Source organism: Carassius carassius, chromosome 20, assembly GCF_963082965.1.
Source record: "Carassius carassius chromosome 20, fCarCar2.1, whole genome shotgun sequence".
In the NCBI taxonomy this organism is placed as follows: domain Eukaryota; kingdom Metazoa; phylum Chordata; class Actinopteri; order Cypriniformes; family Cyprinidae; genus Carassius; species Carassius carassius.
This window is the reverse complement of record NC_081774.1, coordinates 20,720,777-20,744,185: the sequence shown is the minus strand read 5'-3', so window position 1 is coordinate 20,744,185 and position 23,409 is coordinate 20,720,777. Positions and strand designations below refer to the sequence as shown.

General features: G+C 39.5%; 1 protein-coding gene across 1 annotated transcript; it reads left to right on the top strand.

The window, feature by feature from the left end:
* Positions 1 to 257: 257 nt before the first annotated feature.
* Positions 258 to 22,055, top strand: atr (ATR serine/threonine kinase). Its single transcript, XM_059502681.1, is given in 22 exon segments — positions 258 to 385; positions 2,755 to 2,893; positions 5,577 to 5,749; positions 5,820 to 6,012; positions 6,177 to 6,273; positions 7,041 to 7,170; positions 7,463 to 7,543; positions 7,545 to 7,590; positions 18,746 to 18,837; positions 18,930 to 19,021; positions 19,068 to 19,209; positions 19,211 to 19,266; positions 19,269 to 19,350; positions 19,415 to 19,556; positions 19,558 to 19,593; positions 19,677 to 19,865; positions 20,909 to 20,996; positions 20,999 to 21,027; positions 21,119 to 21,253; positions 21,615 to 21,768; positions 21,771 to 21,816; positions 21,911 to 22,055. Coding segments are annotated over 22 exon segments (2,415 nt in total).
* Positions 22,056 to 23,409: the final 1,354 nt, after the last annotated feature.

Sequence of the window (23,409 nt, the reverse complement as noted above, 5' to 3'; positions counted from 1 at the left end):
TACATTAGATACCATACCAAAATTCTTGTCAAATACATCCAGTTTAGATAATCTGCCTCCATTCTCCCTTCACAGAGTTAAGTAAATGGACCATCAATCGCCTCTCGCGAATTGCTGCTTGCCCAGACTGTGAAGATCTTCACGTGAAGATTTTGTCAGTCATCTGTTCCTAGCTTAATCTTTTCAGAGCCAAAGGACCAGTCCTATTTGGCCTTTTTTCCACAGAGCTAATATGTTTAATGCAAGATCTAGTGCATATGAATCTCATGGTCAGACCATCACCACAGTGGCCAGTGAAACGCTTCTCCATCAGGTCTGGAGATTCTGCCGTTTACCTGACCCCCACCATCCTTAATTTGTCCTCATATGCCTCAGCTCAGGTGTTGTTAGTGACTTCATTAACAGTGCTGTCAGATATTATGCAAGGCCTTTTCTTCCCATGAGAAGTGGCCATTATATGGGACCCTACTTGCCTTATCATGTCTCCTGGGAGCCCAAGACTCAAGGCAGCATCCATGGTGCTTTAACTCGCATTGTGACTCTGGGAGGTTTCCCTGAAGACCATTCACAGCCATTTTTCTCTGCTTATTTGCATCTCCTGGACTCCTTGCCTACTTTTGAGGAGTCAGAGCTCAGTGTCTTTGGCAAGGAATTACAGAAGCTCTCCCAACGAGTTTTCTATCCCGAGGAAAGCACTCATGGCAGGTTTGAGAGAATTTGTTCCCCTCGGATACGAGTGTGCAGTGCAGATCCTTAAGAAGAGAGTTGCAGCAATTTGCAAAGCTCTGATTAAGACCATTGGATCCCAGGACCAGCAGGACGTAAAGGGTTAAAGGAGAAGTTTATTAAAAAAAGACAATTATAATTGAAGACAAAACAAAACTTATGTTTTCCCTATTCTTTTAAGTCTAGTAATCAAGTCTAGTCCAGTCTGTTCCTTACCATACAATGAAAATGCTTTTCAGAGCTTAAAAAAAAAAAAAAAAAAAAAAAAAAACAAGATAAAAACAGCCTAAAATTGGTTCAGATATCTTTGTGCTATATTCAAAGTGTTAAGTCCTGCAACATATTGGGGAAAAGACTGACTTTTAAAGGGAAGGTTCACCCAAAAAGGAAAATTCTGTTTCTATCAATTACTCACCTTCATGTTGTGTCAAACCCATAATACTTTGGTAAATAAATAAAACAAATAGTACAGTAATCAGGGATAACCAACTATTCTTGTTTGAAGCATGAAAACAAACCTAATTTGATCTTGTGCATCAAGCAAGGACCTTGAGCTTCTGTTTACCATATGTGATGAGCTCTATGGTTATGTGTTAAAGGCAGGGTAGGTAAAAAGTGTATAAAAAACTTTTTTTCCAAATTTGTTTAAACTTTATTTATATATCAATACATAATTAAAATGTAAGTACTCTGAAAAAGAAAGTATAAAAATCTAGTGTCTGTAGACCTCTCACGACTGTTTTAAAGACAGCTCATTATTTCCATTCACTCCATTCCTCCCTTCTGGGCTCCTTCCAAAGCCTCTACTACGGCTCGCTAAGTAATGTTATGTTAACTATATTACGCAGCTACGTGTGCTAATGACACATGCTTCATGAAAAAATAAACAAAAAAATATGTATGATCAAAATACAAAAAGAAAGATTTACCTGTCCAGCAGAAATAAAGCCATCAAGGAGTCACTTTTCAGCCCCTTGAGTTCCCTCAGTTCTTGCCATCGCTGGAAAGCCACGCCGATATTAACTCGCGTTTTATTTCTTTGTTTATCCAAAGACTTTTTGTTCATTGCCTTTTCTTGTACTGTTACTGTCTTCCTTTTGTTGCCTGGTTTGCCTTCACTAACTGCATAGGCCGGTACTGTGAATTTTGCTTGCTGTTTCTCTGCCATTGTTTTGGTATTCCTAGGATCCGTGCCTCTTGAATTCCTCAAATCAAACGTGCGCGCGCAAGTGGGCAGGTCATGTGTGGCAAAAGGGTGGTTGCCATGGTTGCGAGAGAGTGACAGTCGCCTAAGCCAATCCTATGTTTCGTCCCAAATGGAAATAATGAGCTGTGTTTAATACAGATTAAACGGTCTAGAGTCACTCGATTTTTATACTCTTTTTATCAGAGTACTTACATTTTAATTATGCATTGATATATATAGAAAGTTTAAACAAATTTGGAAGAAAGTTGTTTATACATTTTTTACCTACCCTGTCTTTAATCAAAAGAAGACTTGGATTAAACTACTTGATTCATATGGTTTCTATATGGTATCTCTTTATTAACTTTCTTCATAGTTTTGGTCAATTGGACTTTCAATTAAGAGAAATCAATTCATTTAAGGGACAGAAATCCTTAATTGTGTTTTGAAGATGAAAAAAAAGTATTTAAGGTTTGGATTATGGGTTTAGAATGCTAAGTGAGTAAATAATTTTTAGGTGAACTAACCCTTCGTATGGTTATTTACTGACAGCCTTGCCATACATTAGCTCTCAAGTCTTAAAGTGTTGATATGTTGCATAAAGTAACACATTTTCTGTTGTATGAGATCTAGCAAGTGTGGAAGGCTAGCTGTATGCAGCCCTTAAGACAGAAGCCATTGCTGCAGGTCAGGATATGCAGGCTGGTGTTTCTGACCATGCTGATCCAGCATGCATGAAGAGGAAGTTCCAGCCAAACGCCCAAATCTCTCTCTTCCAACACAGCTAAGGAGTGGGGAATAAGCTCAGCCAATGTATGCAATTCTCTTTCCCCACTCTCCAGATTGAAGACATTCCTTCAGTCTCTCTTGTCCACAATTAGGCAGGTGGATATAAAGAGCAGAAGTGAGGTGTGGGCAGCCGTAGACATCCGACTGGATGATACCCAGATGAAGGTCCCCAGAGCAAGCCATGAACACTGGGTATAAATACCTCAATGGACCATTTTATTTAACTGCATCTTGGTTATTTTTTTGGGATGCACTAATATTAAAATTCAAGCCAAAACTGAAAAGTTACAACTGATAACCCTAAAAAAAAAATAATAATACAAAAAATAAATTTTTATACCAAAAGTAAATATAGGGAACACAACATTGTAATGCATAATATGAAAAATGGACATTCATTTTGTTAAAGATTATGTTTAACATTAATTATGCTGATGATTTTTTGAGGGCTATTAGTTTTTGCTATTTGTATTGTCTGTTTACAGGTCAACCAGCATCTCACTGGTTCCCTTGACAAAAACCCATTTAGCTCTTTGAACAACAAAGGTTTGTGATTTTTATACAATTTGTTCCTGATGATAAAGTTTTGTTCAAATGAAAAATACTTTTATGAATCTTGAAGACTATAAGTGACGACAGTGGAGGGAGAGAGAACCAGGCCTGGGTCATTTTACATTTGGTCGGCCATGAGACGGCTGCCGCTTTTTTTGTTTGTTTATTTTTCATTTGTTCCTGAAGTGTATGTTTATTTTGAGCCAGTTCCCGCCTCCTTTTTCCTGCATCAATGAACCTTGCTACAGTTAGCTATAAATGAACTACACAGTTGCATGACTTCAATGTCACCACCATGAGTCTACTATTTTACTCTTGACTGAAGGACTTTTGTAGCTTTAATAAGAAACAAAGGAAGTTTAATTCTTACAGTGAAGACTGTTCTGTTTTATTTTACGTAAGGGATAATGTACATCCTGTTCTCACAGAATAAACCCCAACAGGGTGATCTGGATCCCGACGCGAAGCGCAGCTGCGTTTCTTTGAAACAAGACCAAGTCCGCAATACCAGGATGACATAATTAAACAATTTTACACCATTTTGAATCGCGTTTTAATATTTTATAAGCTAAACAAACGCAAAACTTCCACCAAGAAAAAAATAGCAAGAAAGAGTACAGCGCAGACTGCTGTTACCCGGATGAGCCTTTTACAGGTTGTTATCGAGGGATAACATACCTCGGAAAGTTGCGACTGACCAATCAGAATCAAGTATTCCACAGAGCCGTGTAATAAATTAGGTTATTCAATTTCTCTAGCAGGCTGTTAGCTAATTAGATACTTTAGACTTGCATTTAAAGGGTAACTAAACCCCTGGTCAAGGCCTGACTCCACCCACTGGCAATATTTGAAAAATGCTGAAAAGTGGGCAGATCACAGCGGAGATAGAGGGGACGAACCTAGGGCGGGTCTGAGCGAGTGCGGCGTGAACCTGAGACCCGCAGTGACGGATTGATTGACAGCTGCTGTCAGAGACGCTAAAATGGAGAGTGACTGTAATGACGCAAGTAGCTTTGCAACAGAGCGATCATTTGAAGTCCCCCACCTTCACCTTAAGTGGAGGATGTCGAGGTGTTTGTTCATATTAATTCGAGCCGCTGGCTCAAAATGCAGTCTTAACTCCCGCACCGCGTCGCTTTTCAGAGCGAGCTGTGTGGAGAAGCCCATTTCCACCTCCATTGCGTTGGAGAAGCAATCCCGCGTAAAATGCAGTTTGTGCACTCCAGCTCTAGGCGGGAACTCGCGGTCTTCCAGGCCAAGTGCATGCAACCAGCAACACTACACCTACGTACCATCCTGACCACTGTACTAAATACAGATAAATCTGCGCCAACTTGAAGCTATCCTAACTGATGCAATACTATGCTACTAACTTTTTTTTATTTTTTATACTATGCTACTAACTAACTGTGCTTCTAACAATACTAACATTACACTAAAAACTATGCTAATTAACTACATAGGCTACACAAAATAATCTAAATAACTATATAATTGCTATTCTAAATAGATGCTATAATAGTCTATCCTGGTCGATTTCAATAATCGCAATTCCAACTCCCGACTCACTACAGTGATTTTGACAGAAAAAGATGGTTTTATACTGCCAAGGGCATGGTAGCTTGTACCAAGGGGCGTGGTGAGCTGGAAACTGCTTACGTCACCTGCCACCGCTTACGTCACTTGCCACCGCAACATCCAATAGGAAAAATCAACTGCAGTAGCCACCGTTCAACCTGAAGAGGGCAGCACTCAGACGTTTTTACACCATATATTGTAGAATTAAAACACTTTATACTCAAATGTCCAAAAAGTTACTCGAATCAATGAACAGCACTAATAAAACCCCAGTCTTATAGATCATTAACTTAAAAAAAGTTGGTTTAGGGTTTAGTTACTCTTTAACAATCTTAAAGCACAGTTTGTTTCATTTGTATCTTTTTTTATTCTATTGTATTCTTTTGCTTTTTTATTACTGGCAGTTAAATTATTTTCAATAATTTTGAGGACCTTTTTTTAAACTAATAGTTACTCTGGTATTCTGCTGTGGTATTGAGAATTGTGACTGCTCTCTAAAATCTTCGCTGCTCTCTAAAATGTAGATGTCATAGCAACCTTATTTACAGAAAATATATATTTGAAAAAAAAAATATATTCACTATATTTAAATAAATAAATTTAGCTCATATGGCCCACTAATAATCGTTTTAAATAATCGTAATTACAGTATTGACCAAAATAGTCATGATTATTTTGTTATAATCGAGCAGCCCTACGCTAATTTGACTGAAGTAATGAGCTTTCTTTATCTCTTTGTTCACAGTGGACATTACAGGTCATTACTGCAGCCAAGGCCAGTGCTTCTGCCCTCATCCGCACTATTGCCAAGCAACTGAATGTCAACCACAGAGAAATGCTAATCAATTACTTCAAATATATATTCTCCAATCTTGTGTGTTCCTGTACCAAGGAGGAGCTGGAAAGAGCCTTCCACTACCTCAAGGAATTATGAAATCAGGAGAGTAGTGAGGAAAATATATATATATTTTTATATTATTATTATTTTTTTACAGAATGAGACAGAAATTTAATTGCTCAGTCTGCTGGGACAGAATTTCCAAGGTCTTCATAATGAGCGGTTCTTGCGTCTAGGCGAACAATACCAGCAGGTCTTTAATGGACTTGCTATTTTAGCTTCTTTCGCCTACAGTGACGACCCCTACCAGGGCCCAAGAGAAATCACCACCCCAGGACGCATGGTACAGCTGCTCTAATAATAATCATCTGATTAAGGCCCTTGAGTATCTAGCAAGTCTCTTACAAACTGATTCATGCACAGTTGAAAGCATTGGAGTCTGTTTTCAGTTTTCTGTTTTAGTCATTGTTCTCGAAATAATGCCACCTGTCATGTTACTCTGTGCAGACAGATTATCTGCAGCCCAAGCTCCTGGGCATTCTGGCTTTCTTCAACATGCAGCTATTTAGCTCTAGCGCTGGAGAGAAAGAGAAAAAGAAAATGGTAGGTGTTGAATACAATTCGTCTGGTTTTATTGAGAAACATTAGCTTTCAGTAGCTATGATCTGTTTTCCTGCATTATAAACTGATCATCCACCGCGTTCTAGGCACAGCATACTGTAATCGTTTATTTTTCTGTCCTCAAAATGCTGCAGAATCCACCTGTCAGAAAATATTAAGTGTTCAATATGCTGTTATATGCAGCTGTATTTTGAACCAATCAGATTTTTCTGAGCTTGGGGAAATATGTTCTGTTCATCATTGCTTGTCATGGCTGGTTAGGACAAAAGGGATAGTTCAGCCAAAAATGAAAATTCTTTCATTATTTACTTTATGTCATGTTCCAAATCCATGACGACTTTCTCTCCTACATGAAACAAAAAATAAATGTTTTGAATTGACCCAACCAATCCAGCAGCAGGCTATTAAGCATCAAAAATTAGAGTCAAGCACCAAAAAAGTTTTAGAAAATTAAATGTTTAGTCATACTTGTGAACTAAAGCAAACATTCTTTACAAATTCAAAAATTTTGTTCTCAGAGAAAAGTAAAATTAATACTTTTATCAAAGAAAATTGAAGAAATTGCTTTTTTTTTGTCATGTCACAAGACAAGTATAGATCACCATAAACTCAGGATTTTAAGTATGTAATCTTTATCAGTGTGTGAGTTATAGTACAAAGAGGCCAGAGCTGTAGCTCTTGAGAAAACTTAGTACTTGAAGTAGCAAGATTGTTTTTTTGACATTAGGTCAGTTAATGTATTTTTTCCCACTCTGAACATTTTAATGCCGCTGATGAAGCTAATGGGTCCAAAGCACATCAGCTCAGTCCGAGTGAAGATGATGACCACACTCAGAACTGACCTGAGGTACAAGGACGACTTCCCAGAGCTCTGCTGCAGGTGTGTTTCTCTCTGAGTGGTGTGAATGCACAGAAGCAGCTGTGCAAATAGATTACGAAAAGGATCAGAAGCACCACATGCATGAGAGTGCTGCTGATAAGATCCAGACTGTTATTTAATAACTGCAGGCAGCTCAGCAGGACACTAGATTTGCATTTATTTTTTAACGTTTAAGCTCAGTAAGAAGAATCTGTATCTAATATGCAGTCAGGCCAGAGGGTGAAATTCTAATTGCACTTTACCCACAAAATAACAAAGATATGGGTTTAGTTGTTATCTTGTTGGTTTAGAGGATGTGGGACTGTGTGCTGTCTTATCCGTCTTATCTGAGTCCGCTTCTGAGTCATGTAATCGTTGCTCTATTACCTCTCATCCATCAAGCCTAAAGAGACAGCCGTGCACTACCTCATAGCGGAGAACGTGTGTGTGTCATTCCTCCTTTTTCTTTTATGTCTTACATTAGATTTAGTTTATTTTCTCTAAAGGTTTTTGATGTTTTTTTTTTTAGATGTTTTTATTAGTGCTGTCAAATGATTAATTGCGATTAATCACATCCAAATTAAAATATTTTATGTACATTATGTGTGTGTGATTTGTATATTTACTATGTTAATATAAACACACAGTGTATGTTATGGTTACATATTAAAGGGATAGTTCACCCAAAAATAAAAATTAAGTCATTAATGACTCATGTCGTTCCAAACCTGTAAGACCTCTGTTTATCTTCGGAACACAGTTTAAGATATTTTATACTTAGTCCGAGAGCTCTCAGTCCCTCCATTGAAGCTGTGTGTACGGTATACTGTCCATGACCAGAAAGGTAAGAAAAACATCATCAAAGTAGTCCATGTGATATCAGAGGGTTAGTTAGAATATTTTGAAGTATTGAAAAATAATTTTTGGTCCAAATTAAAAAAAGTTAACAGCTTAAGTCATTTGTGGATTAATGCTTATGAGACACCAACACAGTCTCACTCTCTACTCGTCAAATGTCTGACGCATGGTCAAGGGATCTGGCGTCACTTTTTTGACGCACTGGGTATACCTTTGGCGTTATTTTTCAACATGCAGGTTAGTCTGATAGACTTCTATAGAACTCAGCCGCGTTTAAATTTGACGTCTTGGGTCAGCACACCGCAACGAGACTAAATAAATAAAAATAAAAATGAATAGGTTACAAAAAATTATATATGACAGAGATCGTTTTTATCTGGCCCTCCAACTTGTTTTTGAGGTTTAAAAATCCTCGCAATCTGATATCAAAGTGCTCTCTGTGCAAAGGCTTAGCGCGTTCATCAGTGGTGAGTTTAACAACACTCAACTGCGGGTAAAACAGCATTCAGCGGTGAGTTTAACAACACTCCACTGCAGGTAAAACAGCATTCACCGGTTAGTTTAACAACACTCAACTCCAGGTAAAACAGCATTCAGCGGTGAGTTTGACCAAAGCAACGCTCAACTGCAGGGAAAACGGCATTAAAAGGTGAGTTTAACAACGCTCCAAGGCGCGTGCAAGTAAGCAGTTGTACCGTTTTCTTACAACCCATTCTCGCTTATCGCTTATTCATAGTTTATCCATAGACAGTAAAAGAAATGGACACAGCGACCCCATTGGAACTCAATTGAGACAAGTGAAGCCCATTTTTAGCAATTTTTAGCCCTTCCGTTTCTGACGCACAGACTCAAACTAAGCTTGATGACGTCAGCATCCTGTCTGACAGATGTAAATCTTCTAGTAGCTGTGCATGCAAACTGCCATCGTTAATCTTGCAGAGACGGCGAGCTTGAGCGGGGAGTTCTTTGGCCTGAGTGAGCAGGAGTAAGTATTCTGATTAATTATTTTGTATAGTATTTAAAAAATGTAACGCCAGGGATTTTATCTATGGGCTTCTCTCTTAACGTCTCCCCGATTGCCTGCGAGCTTCTCCTCCTGTCTGTACGGTAATTTCTCTACTGTGCGACAGAGAGTCGAGTGGTTATGACGCAATCGTTAGCCTATTGAAATCACGTTCAAGAAGTCTCATTCAGCACACATCGCGATACTTGCCATCAGTTTACATGTGCCACAGGTTCGGTGAGTATATGTAAATACGCTCTTTTAATGCCTGTTATAAAATGTATTCTGTCCTCTTTATTAATCAGATTAGCGCCCGTATTGTTTACTCGCTGAATTATATCAGTCATCCGAGGCTGTCTTTGCGTTTAACTAAATGAACACACCTGCTAACTAGTGTGATTAAACTCTGTCGGTCACGTGACGTGCCATAGACTTTCAATATATTCATTTCAGGTTCAAAGATGTAAATTTGTAGTAAAATCATGGTAACCACGACACGTACAATAGTAACAAATTAAATTTGAAGTTAAAACCCAGGAACGAGACATTTACCAATACAACAATACAATAATCATCAAACTAACTATGCTTGTACAACTGTAATGGTCGTTTTTGATGTGCTTTTATATGACATATATCACACATTTACTGTACCATGCTTTTGATACCTTTTCATGTAAATCCAAAAAAAGTAAATAAATAAAAGGACAAATTTTTCCCCTCTTGCAGTTCATTCATATCAGTTTATATTTTAAATATTTTGCTCAAAAAACATTATTAAAATTCTGTTTATAATTCTATTTTATTCTACCCCCCCTTTCTTATTTTTATTATTATTATTATTTTTATTTTTAGCTGAAAAGATGTAAAGGAAGCAGTCAGCCCTGTGGTGTTTCTGGAGAGGTAATCCTACAGAAAGCTGCCGAGGCAGACATTTGCAGCAGTAAGTCTGTGAAAGTTTGACCTTTTTATCGAACTGTTTTCTTGCCTAAAAGCTGATGGTTATTATTTATTCATGTTTTGACATTATTGGGAATGATAATAGGCAATATGTATTTTGTTCTTTATTAAGTTTTACTTTACCAATTCCCTTTAAATATTATTATTTGTGACCCTGGACCACAAAACCAGTCATAGTAGCATGGGTATGTTTGTAGCAATAGCCAACAATACATTATATGGGTCAAAATGATAGATTTTTCTTTTATGCCAAAAATCATTAGGATATTAAGTAAAGATTATGTTCCATGAAATATTTTTTCATTTTTCTACCATAAATATATCAAAACTTACATATTTATTAGTAATATGCATTGTTAAGGAGTTAATTTGGACAACTTTAAAGGTGCCATCTGTCATATCTGGCAAAAAAATCAAGTCATACTCCACATTCCATACCAGATGGGGGCAGTATGCCTCAATAAAGTGAATTGGTCTACTCTAGAGTAACAAACGAGAAACGGCAGTCTCTATGCTCAGCCCCTACCTTCACAACAATCCTAGAGCATAGCTGAAGCCTATAAGACAGCGGTTCTCAATTGCAGTCCTCACGCCCCACTGCTCTGCACATTTTGAACGATTCTCTTAGAGCTTCAGACATTTGTTCTATTCGAACATAAGTGCCCTGCGAAGTGGACATCACAGGATATTCAGCCATGATTCCAGTTCGAAGTGAACATAGCTATATGTTCCAATCAAAGTGCATTGAAGTGTGCAAGACGTGAATTTAAATTGTATTGATTTACAGAGGTATATGATGTCACAGTTGTCCATGTTTAAAGATGCTGCACAGCACAAATCAGTGATTGAATGTTTCGATGTGAGGTAAACTTCAACAGATTTCCCCTGCTCAGAGAGTAGGGAGCAATGAACATTTGAAAAACAGTTCATGAACGGAGTTCATTTCTAACGAGCTGATTATCTGAATCAGGTGTGTTAACAAAGAGAAACGTGCAAAATATGCAGAGCAGTGGGGCGCGAGGACTGGAATTGAGAACCGCTGCCATAAGAGGACGTTTGGTTATGTCAAGTGATTTTGAAACATGACATCTTCAAGCTACTCCCCTTCACCTTTCCCAGTGAATATGTTCATATTCGTTTTGTTCATATTACATTGAGTTGTATATACACATTATTTGAATTAAATTAATTTGACAGACAGCATTCTGTCAACATCATTGGTCAACATCAGACAGCTAGCGCCAACCAACGTAACCAGAGCTGCCAACTCTCAAGCATTCACCGTGAGACATACGCAATTGACTCTTTTCACACGCTTTCACGCCACACATCAATTTTCTCACGTACAGAAAAACCATGAAGCAAAGAGGACACGGAGACCAACAGACTAGTTAGAGCAGGTTACTTATGATATAAAAAAATGGGTAAGTTATAGCTAGCTAATTATCAAACGCAGCTACGGTTAGCCATCGCTAACATTAGCACGTTTATAGAACAGCCTTCGGTACATTTCTATGTTATAACTTCCCGAAAAAAAATACACAAACATATAAAACAAACTTCTAGCGAAATACTAACAGCATCTAACTTACCAATCCAAAAGAAATGTTGCAAGTTCGGTGTCAAACCTCATTTCTTTCAGGTCCATCAGTTGTCTCCAGCGATTGAAAGCAGTGCCGATGTTTACTCTGGTTCGGCTCCTTTTCTACATTTTTTTAATGACATCATCGCCCTTATTTCTTCTCATACTTTTGATACGTGTAGGTAATTTTTTGAATATTTTTACCTCAATTTTTGCACATGGCACCTTTAAAGGTAATTTTCTCAATATTTTGAGTTTTTTGCACCCTCAGATTCCAGATTTTAAAATAGTTGTATCTCTGCCAAATATTGTCCTATCCTAACAAAGCATACATCAGAGGAAAGCTTATTTAGTCAGATTTCATTGATGTGACTCAATTCATTATGCTGTGAATTATTATTTTTCTATAATAACAATTTTTTATAAACAGTGCAACAGAAATAACATGTAAGTTATACTTTTCAGCTCTGTATCGTGTGTGTAACTCAAGTGAAACTGAAATAATTCTGGCTCTTTCTTCATCCTGATAGACCCAGATAGTAGTGAGCATCAAAGTGTTCAGCCTTTTCTAAACAGCATTCCTCAGGATGTGCTGGCTAAGGCATCCTTCCGCTCCAGAGCCTACACACGTGCTGTCATGTACTTTGAGTCTTTGATCCGTAAGAAGAAGCAGAACATTCAGGACCATCTTTCATTCCTCCAGGACTTAACAATCTACAGATTTTTTATTTTTTTTTGCATGTGTTTTTATGGTTACTGGTTATGGCTACTGACTAAATAAATAAATGAACATGAAATACATTTACATTTAGTCATTTAGCAGATGCTTTTATCCAAAGCGACAATAAGGACAATGGAAGCAATTAAAAAACAACAAAAGAGCAATGATCTATAAGTGCTATAACAAGTCTCAGTTAGCTTAAACGCAGTACATGTAGCACGTAAATATTGACTTGAGTCAAAATTACAAGAGAAAATATTCCATAAAGTGATTACTTTTATGTTAGAAATTGACAGAAGAATGATATGAAATAACTGAAACGAACACAGCCACACTTCTGTTAAAAAATTTGGTCATTAAGGTCATTAAGTTTTTTTGTTTTGTAATGTTTTTGAAGGCTCACTCATATGCTTTTATGCTCACTATTTATTAGATCAAGAATACAGTAAAAAGAGTAACATTGTGAAATATTATTACAATTTAAAATAGCTTTTTTATATTTTAATATATCTTAAAATGTAATTTATTTCTGTGATGATAAAGCTGATTTTTTAGCAACCATTATTCTAGTCTTAAGTGTCAACCATGAATAAATAAACTAGAATTTATACAATGTGACACACACCCATCAAACTTGAGCCAGACCAGGTGAGAACCACACACACTCTTATTCGTGTGGATACCTGCCAAATTCAGGTCAGTGTGCGCTTCCAGTGTCCAAACAGACCAGTGCCATTTAACCTAAGATAAACATAGTAACACCAGTGACATGTGTATTTCAACACTATATAATTTTGCACATTAAAAAAACTAAACAACAATAAATAAATAAATAAATAAATAAAATTTGTGCTAAATTATACAGTGTCTATGAAGGACCAAAGCTGTAAAAAATACCAACAAACAAATAAATAAAAAAAGGTTTGTTTATACAGCTGTTTATATTTATGGAAAATTGTAAATCGACATAATATGAAAAATAACTTGGTAAAAATAGCTTGGAACTCTCCCACTGATCTGCAGTTTCCTATAGAAGTTTGGATGGTGTGTAAAGTAAAACAAATACAGAAAATAATTAATAAAGGAAAAAGTATAACAAACAATTTAGGATGTAGAATTTCATTTAGGATTACATTTAATTTTTAATTCAATGTATTTGTTTTATCAAGTAAATTTTATTTTTTTCTCTACGTATGTATGGTGCCTTCCTGTGTTTTTTTGAAGGAAAGGAAGGAATTCATCAATGAGAGAGCGATCCAGGACGTCCCGGGAGGGAACCCAGCTTCTCTCCCCAGGACCGTAACCCTCCCAATCTACTAGGAACTGATGGCCACGACCGCGACGACGCATATCAAGAATCTTGCGCACAGTGTAGACTGACGTGCCTACGGCCTGAATAGGAGGAACGGAAATATGAGAAGGAACGCGAACGACTGACTTTATGCAGGAAACGTGAAAAACCTGGTGAATGCGCCAGAGCTTAGGAGGAAGCCTCAACTTTACCGTGACAGGATTAATGACCTTGGAAATCTGAAAAGGTCCGATAAAGCGGAGACGGTGCCTGGAAAGGCAAATTGATAGTGGAAAGCCACACCCTTTGACCACAAACGTACCTAGGACTCTTGACACGACATTTATTAGCATTTCTTAGAGCATGAACCCTTTTCAAAACCCCAGGGTTTTGAAACGCCAGGCTGCGCAAAAGTCGACCGATTATCTGGTTAGTGCGTTCCGCTTGCCCGTTGGTTTGGGGGTGAAAACCTGATGAGAGGCTGACCGACGCACCAATCAGACGACAGAATTCTTTCCAGAACTGAGACGCGAACTGGGGTCCCCTGTCAGAAACTACGTCAGAGGGAAGCCCCTGATTCTTGAAAACGTGAGATACCAGTACTTGAGCGGTCTCCATGGCAGAGGGGAGTTTAGGAAGCGGTATAAAGTGAGTGGACTTGGAAAACCGCTCTACCACCGAGAGAATAACAGTGTGCCTGGCGCGCATTAAGTCTCTTGGCAGAACGAATGTATTCCAGATTTCTATGATCTGTCCAGACTATAAACGGAACTGTAGAGCCCTCTAACCATTGTCTCCACTGGCCTAAAGCCAAACGGATGGCCAGGAGTTCACGATCCCCCACATCATAATTACGTTCCGCAGGCGAGAGGCGGCGAGAAAAAAATGCACACGGATGAATCTTATTATCTGAGTCTGAATGCTGGGAGAGAACGCCCCCAACGCCCTTCTCCGACGCATCAACCTCGACTATGAACTGTTTGGATACATCAGGAGTCATGAGAATGGGCGCGGAAGTAAATAGAAGTTTTAAACGATCAAAAGCCCGCTGAGCAGACTCGGTCCACCTAAAGCTTGACTTAACCGAAGTGAGAGCAGTGAGGGGCGCGGCTATTTAGCTGAAATTGCGTATAAAGCACCGATAGAAATTGGCGAACCCAAGAAAATGCTGCAACGCGACTCGAGACTCAGGAATGGGCCACTCGGTAACGGCTTGTACCTTAACGGGATCCATGCTTATCCCCCCCGCCAAGATTACGGAACCAAGAAAGGTGACGGAATGGGCATGAAACGTGCATTTCTCGGCTTTTACGAACAGACGGTTCTCCAGGAGGCACTGGAGAACACGGCAAACATGCTGGACATGAACGTGGAGAGACGGTGAGAAAATCAGAATATCGTCTAAATAAACGAAGACGAAAACGTTAAGCATATCTCTCAGAACATCGTTGATTAATGCTTGAAAGACTGCAGGTGCATTGACGGAAGAACCCGATATTCAAAGTGCCCAAGAGGGGTATTGAAAGCGGTCTTGAAAGGGGATTGTCCCCTTCCTTGATGCGGATCAGATGATACGCGTTACGCAAGTCTAACTTAGTGAAGACCCTTGCTCCCTGTAAAAGCTCGAACGCGGATGCCATAAGCTGCAAGGGATAACGATTCTTAACAGTAATCTTGTTTAGCCCCCGGTAATCGATACAGGGTCGTAGAGAGCCGTCTTTTTTCTTCACAAAGAAAAACCCCGCACCTGCAGGCGAAGATGATGCGACAATTGTTCCAGCGGCTAACGAGTCAGACAGATAACTCTCAAGAGCTTTGCGTTTAGGACCCGTTAGAGAATACAAACTACCTCGAGGGGGCGAAGTACTGGGTAACAGATCAATACTACAATCATAGGGTCGGTGTGGAGGAAGAGAAGTGGCACGGGACCGACTAAAGACGGCCCTCAGATCATGATACTCCTCCGGAACCCCAGTCAAATCGGCCGGCTCCTCCTGAAAGACAGAGACAGGAGAGACAGAAGGGTTAGCGGATAACAGACAGTTGACATGACAAGACAGGCTCCATTAAAGAATACTATTACTAGACCAATCGAAGTGGGAATTGTGTCTGGCTAACCAGGGGTGACCTAGAACTACCGGGGAGTATGGGGAGTGAAAAATTAGGAAGGAAAGGGTCTCATGATGGTTACCAGAAACAGTTAGAGCTAACAGGATAGACTGAAGATCGACACTGGGCAGGGGGCTACCATCTAAAGCAAAAAGGGGTGTGGTCTGTAAATGGTCTGCTCGCAGATATACACAGACCGCCAAGCTGCATTGGCTCTGGAACGGGAATGGAGATGGGAGGCGAAGACGCTGCAGCCGTAGAAAAGGAGGTGGAGTCAGCGCCTCTGACGCGGCGACGTTGATCAAACCTCTTCTCCACCCGGATAGCGAGATCAATGAGTGGGTCGAGACTCGTAGGTAGCTCGCGGGCTATGACTTCATCTTTGACATGAGCGCTAAGTCCCTCCAGAAAGCGAGCCGTAAGGGCGGTTTCGTTCCAACCGCAGGTGGTCGAGAGAGTACGGAACTCTATTGAGTAATCCACCACGGATCGCCCTCCCTGACGGAGTGAGGAAAGCAGGCGGGAAGCCTCCTCACCATGGGCCGAACGGTCGAATACCCGCAACATCTCACCCTTGAAAGTATCGAAGCGCATGGTATATTCCGCCCTTGCTTCCCACGCAGCTGCTCCCCAAGTGCTGGCACGCCCAGTCAGATGGGAGATGACATAGGCAGCCCGGGCTCGCTCATGGGCATAGGTAACTGGTTGGAGAGAAAAAACCACCACACATTGTGTGAGGAACGGACGACATTGAGTTGGCTCTCCACTATAGCACGGGGGATTATTCACACGCGGCTCCGGTGTGTCAGGAGACCCAGGAGAGGGCGGTGAAGCTCTCCGGAGCAACTGAACCTGGGTGGATAAATCAGATAGCTGAGCAGCCAGCGTCTCGACAACACGACGAGTAGCGGTAAGTTCCTCATCATGTCTTCCTAACATAGCTCCTTGCAGTTCGACAGCCATGTGAATGGTTCTTTCTTTAGCTGGATCCATCAGTCTGGTCGGATTTCTCTGTAGTAAGGAAGAGATAGGATCCAAATGCAAATGAAAGAGTTTATTGAGAGAGCGATGACACAAGTCTCTTCAAACGGGAACACAAGTAGCTGCAGGTTATGCAGAGATAATAAGTCACTCTTAACAGAAACACAGGCAGATTGCAAAAGGTCAAATGAAAGATCTCAGGATGGTCACTGAAGAGGGTCCTCTATGAATGGGTCAGTGGCTCTCTCGTGGTTCTTGTGAGCGGCTGGAATGCAGCAGGTTAACAGGGAGACCGGCTAGTGGAACTTAGACCTCTCGTCCCCATGTACTGAGCGGCCACAATGCACTGAGCGCAGCTCAGGGAGATCGTCGACAGCGGGAGGGCTGGACACAGTAGAAGAGAGGTTAATAGGCAGTGATATGGTGTAGCTGACCTGAACCTGATGGTAGACAGAACTGCGACAAGACTGTGACAAGACAAGACGGATACAGCAGGGTTTGTAGATAGCCACCAGCATCATACTCCGACGAAATAATCCGACAACTGGCAAGAAAACAGAGGACATTAAATAGCAAGCGGGTTAGAGGGGGAACAGGTGGAACGGATCAGCGAGAAAGCTACAATTGAGAAACAGCTGAAGAGGGAAAGTGAAAGAGTGAGGTAATGACCAGCAGAGGGAGAAAAAGGAAAGGAGAAGCCAGAAGGAAGAACCAGACTCATAACAGTATCAGTCTGGAAAGGGTTCTAAAGCCGTTTCTAAGGCTTTTGGACTCCAGCAAACCATGGTCAGAGCCATTATACACAAATGGAGAAAACTTGGAACAGTGCTGAACCTCCCCAGGAGTTGCTGGTCTACCAAAATTACTCCAAGAGTGCAAAAACGACTCATCCATGAGGTCATAAAAGAACCCAGAACAACATCTAAAGAACTGCAGGCCTCACTTGCCTTGATTAAGAAAAGTGATCATGCTTCAACAATAAGAAAGAGAATAGGCAAAAACGGCATCCATGGGAGATTTCCAAGGCAAAAAATATTTTGATTATCCCCAAGACTTTTGGCCAAATTTTCTGTGGACTGATGAGACAAAATTTTAACTTTATGGAAGGTGTGAGTCCCGTTACATCTTGTGTAAAACCAACACAGAATTTCATAAAAAGAAAATCATACAAACAGTCAAACATGATGATAGTAGTTTGATGGTCTGGGGCTGCTTTGGAGCTTCAGAACCTGGACGATTTGCCTTAATTGATCAGATAATCCTGAGGGAGAATGTCCGGCCGTCAGTTTGTGACCTCAAGCTCAAGCGCACTTAGGTTATGTAGCAGGACAATGATCCCAAACACACCAGCAACTCCACCTGTGAATGGCTCAAGAAAAACAAAATTAAGGTTTTGGAGTCGCCAGGTCAAAGTACAGGCTTAAATCCAACTGAATTGCTGTGGCATGACCTTAAACAGTCCATTCATTCTCAAAAACCTACCAATGTGGCTGAATTAAAACAATTCTGCAAAGAAGAGAGGGCCAAAATTCTTCCACAGCGATGTGAAAGACTCTTTGCCAGTTATCGCAAACGCTTGCACAACCAGTTATTAGATTTAGGGGGTAATTACTTTTTCACATAGAGCCAGGCATATTTGGACAGCTTTTTATCCTTTAATAAATGAAATCATCATTTCAAAACTGCATTTTGTATTTACTCGGGTTATCTTTGTTTAATATAAAATATGTTTGATAATCTGAATCTTTTAAGTATTACAAATATGCAAAAAATGTCAAAAACAGGAGGGGGCAAAAACCTTTTCATGGCACTGTGTATATATTACATTTAAATGTCATTCAGTCATTTAGCAGATGCTTTTATCCAAAGCGACTGACAAATGAGGACAATGGCAGCAATCAAAAAAAAAAAGAATACATTTTTAGTTCTTATCTTTTGAGCAAGATCATATTGGAAAAAATGATTTGATTGAGTTAAACTTGAGAGTGTTCTGTCACTGACATTTGCATGGTTAACCATTCATGTATTTTCTCATTTTTAGTATTATGGTAACTACTACTTTTCCTCTCACTTGCTTAACTTTGCATGCAGATTGTCCATTATCATAGTATTATGAACTCTATTTTGGGTCTTGGCCATCTCTCTACAATAATAACCCAGGTCAATGGAGTTCTGGTCAGCAGGTAGGTGTACTGATGTAGACACAGCCTTCTGACATGGTTTCATGCAGTCCCAGGCTTTGTGTTTTTAAACTGATGTAATTTCCTTTACAAAGACCATGATGAAAATCCGATCTGAATGCGTACCAGTTCGAGGCAGCATAGAATCTGTCAAAGTGGGACCTAGTTGAGGATTATCTTGCCTCTGGTAAAGGATTTTTGCAGTTTCTAAAAAATATACAAATGTTTTTCAGATTGTCATGTCTGTTTTATAAATTGTAAGTCCAGCACATGGGGTGTCAGACTTGGCCAAATGTTGCTGCCTGCCAAGAAGCAAGATTCTGAAGCATTCTATGAAAAACTTAAAATAGCCAGCAAAGAACAAGTCATCCCTATCAGCAGCCAGTTTTGAGTGTGGCACCTATCAGAGAACCTACAAGTATATTGTCAGGTTATCCAATGGTTGACCATTTTGGAAAAATGTAGATGATCTCTTCTCTTTGTAGATCATTTTAATTTATTAGGGTTACGTATTCTGTAACTACTCTGTTTGATGGGTGATATATTTAGATGTGAGAGTGTGTTTGTTATGCTGATGAAGACTTATTTGCAGTTCTTAATGTGAGGAGCAGGTTGGTGAGTGCTGGCTGCACTTTGCTCATGTGGCCTGAAGAGCTGGTCATCATCAAACAGCTTTCATTGCCCTGCTCAATGCTGAGAACTCCCAGAGAACTCCCATATGTGCTCTTCATCGAGAAAGCCAAATGGCTCTGGTCTAAGGTTTAAGATTTGAGCTAAATGTTGTTTATACCAATGCAGATCTCTTTGATGGAGGACTCATCCATCATTAAAATTGTCATAAGAATTTTCTTGTTTGTTTTTATAGGGTGATGATAGTCCTGTAGAAAGTTGTGCAGCAGTGTTTTTCAGATGACCAGCCACTCGCGGACCCAAAGAAAATCCGGATTAAAGGGAATGCCATACTGCTGGTGGGCAGATACATGGAAGATACAGCCAACTTTGAGAGCAATGCTATAATGAATACTTATAAGGTATTTCAGTTACTTACTGCCGAGGACAAATGCGACAGATATCAGATGAATTAGACTAGGGCTGGGTGATATGTGGAAACATCTTTTAACTAAATAACTTCAAAATATAATTACAATGAGATTCAGGTACTGTAACGCTCTCTTTATTAAACCACATGAAGTGGTCAGCATGGTGTAAATATAAAATAAATTCACTTTTCTATTGGACAAAAGGATGTTTATAGTGAAAAATGGTTCTTTAGATTATTAAAATGTTTTTTCACAATTAAATCTCTTCAGCCCTAGTTTAGACAATGACTTTCTCTTTCATAAATACAGGATGTCACAAATCTGTTACAAATCTTGACTACAAATCTTGCAGAATCATATGCATTGATCCTTTTATTCGCCTGCAAATGACTAGTCCAAATAATCCATCAAATCGATTAGCTGTAGTTTTAAAAATAAACAGTAAAAAGATTTACTCATTTTATCAATGCATTGATTATAAAATCGAGCAGATTCAAATGCATTGTTCTTGAAATATTGCAACCTTTTAAATCGTTTGTTGACCAGTTATTGAATTCTAATGATTAAAAATTGAAGGATTTGCTAAAAGAGTGTGCAGTATTACAAAACAGTGAAAATATTAATAGTATTTGTGATACTAGTTGTATTTATTAATAGTGTTGTTCTTCTTATTAATATTGTGAAGGTTTTTTTTCTTCTTGCTTCTTCACCCCAAAATGAAAATTCTGTCATTAATTACTAACCCTAATGTTGTTCCAAACCCATAAGACCTTTATTCATCTTCGGAACACAAATCTTAATATTTTTGATGAAACCGGAGAGCTATAGTATCTGACCCTCCATAGACAGCAACACAACTGGAATGTTCACAGGTCCAGAAACGCAGTAAATATATCGGTAAAACAGTCCATGTGACATCAGTTGCTCAACTTTAGTTTTGTGATGCTACGAGAAAACTAAGGGTGAACTAACCCTTTAATGGAACTGATTTTGTAGTGCAGTAGCCTAGTGATTAAAATCAATTTACTATCAAGCCATCTAGTCATCTCCGAATCTGCCACTCCAGCAACGATATCTTTGCTGTGCTGATGAAGATTGTGGCCAAAGTTTTCTTTGCTTAGCCTCAATGTGGATAATGATGGCCGTGTCAAAGGTCATACATCTCAGTCAGATCTACAATCATAAATAATGTATTTTCATGGAAATAAACTTTGTAATGTATACGCTTCTTTCATTTTTTTTAGTCCTCCTTTCCAACTCGAATGAACAGATGCAAGGAGACCTTGAAGAAGGCTGTCAGTCTGAATAAGTCATTTGGGAAATTTATAGGAGATGCCAACAGACTGACTGACAAGCTGGTGGAGCTTGGCAATAAACCAGTAGGACAGACTGTACCGCTAGCAAGAAAATAATTTTAGATTCCCAAGGAAACAGCTTTTATGCACATTTACATTTATTCATTTACAATAGATGACGCTTTTATCCAAAGCTACTTACAATTGCTATATATGTCAGAGGTCGCACACCTCTGGAGCAACTACACATTGGTGTCTCACAGTGGATTCGAACCCGGGTCTCTCATACCAAAGGCATGTGTCTTATCCACGGTTCCAACACCACCCCAATAAATAAATAAATATGCATTTATTATGAATCTTTAATATTCCTCAACTTTGCCCTTAGGCATTAATTTTAAAATCAGTTGGTTCTAAAATTACTCTTGGCTGTTTAATTGTGTAGGTGGATGGGAACAGCAGCACCCTCAGCATGAATGTACACTTCAAAATGCTTAAGAAACTGGTGTAAGAGCCCATCTTCAGTCAGATCCTCATCCCCTTGCAGTCTGTCCTTATACCCACCCTGTCTTCCACTGGAGGAGCAAATCCCAAACATTATGTGCCTTTCCAGGACACTCGGTCTACCTCGTTTGCTTCGATGACACGGACAGGCCCACTATACTCCAGTTTTTGAGCACATAATGAATCACTCATTTTCAACTATATTTCGTGAAATCATTATACGTTTCATTTCATGAAGGTAGAGATCTTGACATCCTTGCAGGGGTCTGATGGGAAGTTCAACACCATGATGTGCAAACCTAAAGATGACCTGAGGAAAGATTGCCGCCTGATGGAGTTCAACTGTCTCATTAATAAGGTACTAGAGTTGTGCGGTTCATGATATACTTGAACGATGAACTGCATTTTCCTGAGAACATTCCTAATCAAAATGTGCCTTTGTTAGACTTAGAAAGATGCGGAGTTTAGATGGAGGGTTTTGCACATGAAGCTGTATAAAGAGAAAGGTGGGTTGATTTCATAGCCTTTGTCACAGAGCTGCCCTCTGTTCCCTCTGCCTAGTTTTTTTAGCATTAATACATGAACACATACTTGGGTTTTAAAACTCTTTATTTACCTTGATGTGTCAGCGAGGTGTAGAGATTGATGATACACACACACAAGCACACACATTCACACACCAGTAACTAGATTTTTGTTCAGACTGGCCTCCTGAACACTAAAACCAATGGACATTTAAGTTTTTCTTATTAACTGTTGGCTATTACCTGGACCAGCATACATGAGGGCAGCCATCTTGAACTGTGTAAAAGACCTGAGTGGACTTTTGTCAGCCTTTTTATCAGGGGGGCAGGGTTTCATATTTTATTGAAGCACCCCTGGGCGCTGCCATTGGCTATCGGACCCCCACCTGCTGTTAGCATTCCATTAACTCCCATTCATTTTGGCATCACTTTGACAGCGAATAACTTTACATCTGAGGCATTTAAAGATTAATTTGTCCATTAATTATTTCTAAAGAAACACGGAAATGTATAAAAGGCTCCATTACCTTGTATCTTACGTTATGGCCCCGAAGAAGCTGTTTTTGTAAAAAATAGGCTAATGATTGCGTCATAACCTGCGACTCTCTGTCGCACAGTAGAGAAATTACCGTATGGACACGAGGAGAAGCTCGCAGGCAATCTTTTACTGTCTATAAGACAATCGAAGGGACGCGGAGGCATAAAGTCAAGGGAGATAATTAATCAGAATACTTACCAATATTTGCTCCTGTTCACGCTTGCCTTCTCTGCAAGATTCAGTGGGTGATTCAGATTTCTATTGGTACAGCTTTTAGAAGACGTACAAATGTCAGACAGGTTGCTCACGTGACATCTACATCATCAAGCTCAGTTTGAGTCTGCGCAGTTCGCTCGACCCCCAGGAAGTGCGTGCTTCTAATTGACTTCACTTGTCTCCATTGAATCCAATGGGGTCGCTGTGTCCATTTCTTTCACTGTCTATGCTTTTTATACCTTTGCTGTGTTGCATCATAGGGATTGGGAGATACCAAGTATGTGTGCAAAGGGGTGGAAACTGTTCATGAGTTTGTTTATCTGACTTTTTATAATTATTGTTGAATTGAAGTTATGGTATATTGTGTGACTGATATTTGATGGATTGAAGGAAATTGTGTTACTTGATTTTTAATCCTTTTTATGGGTCAGTATGTCATATGACGTTCAGGTGATTAT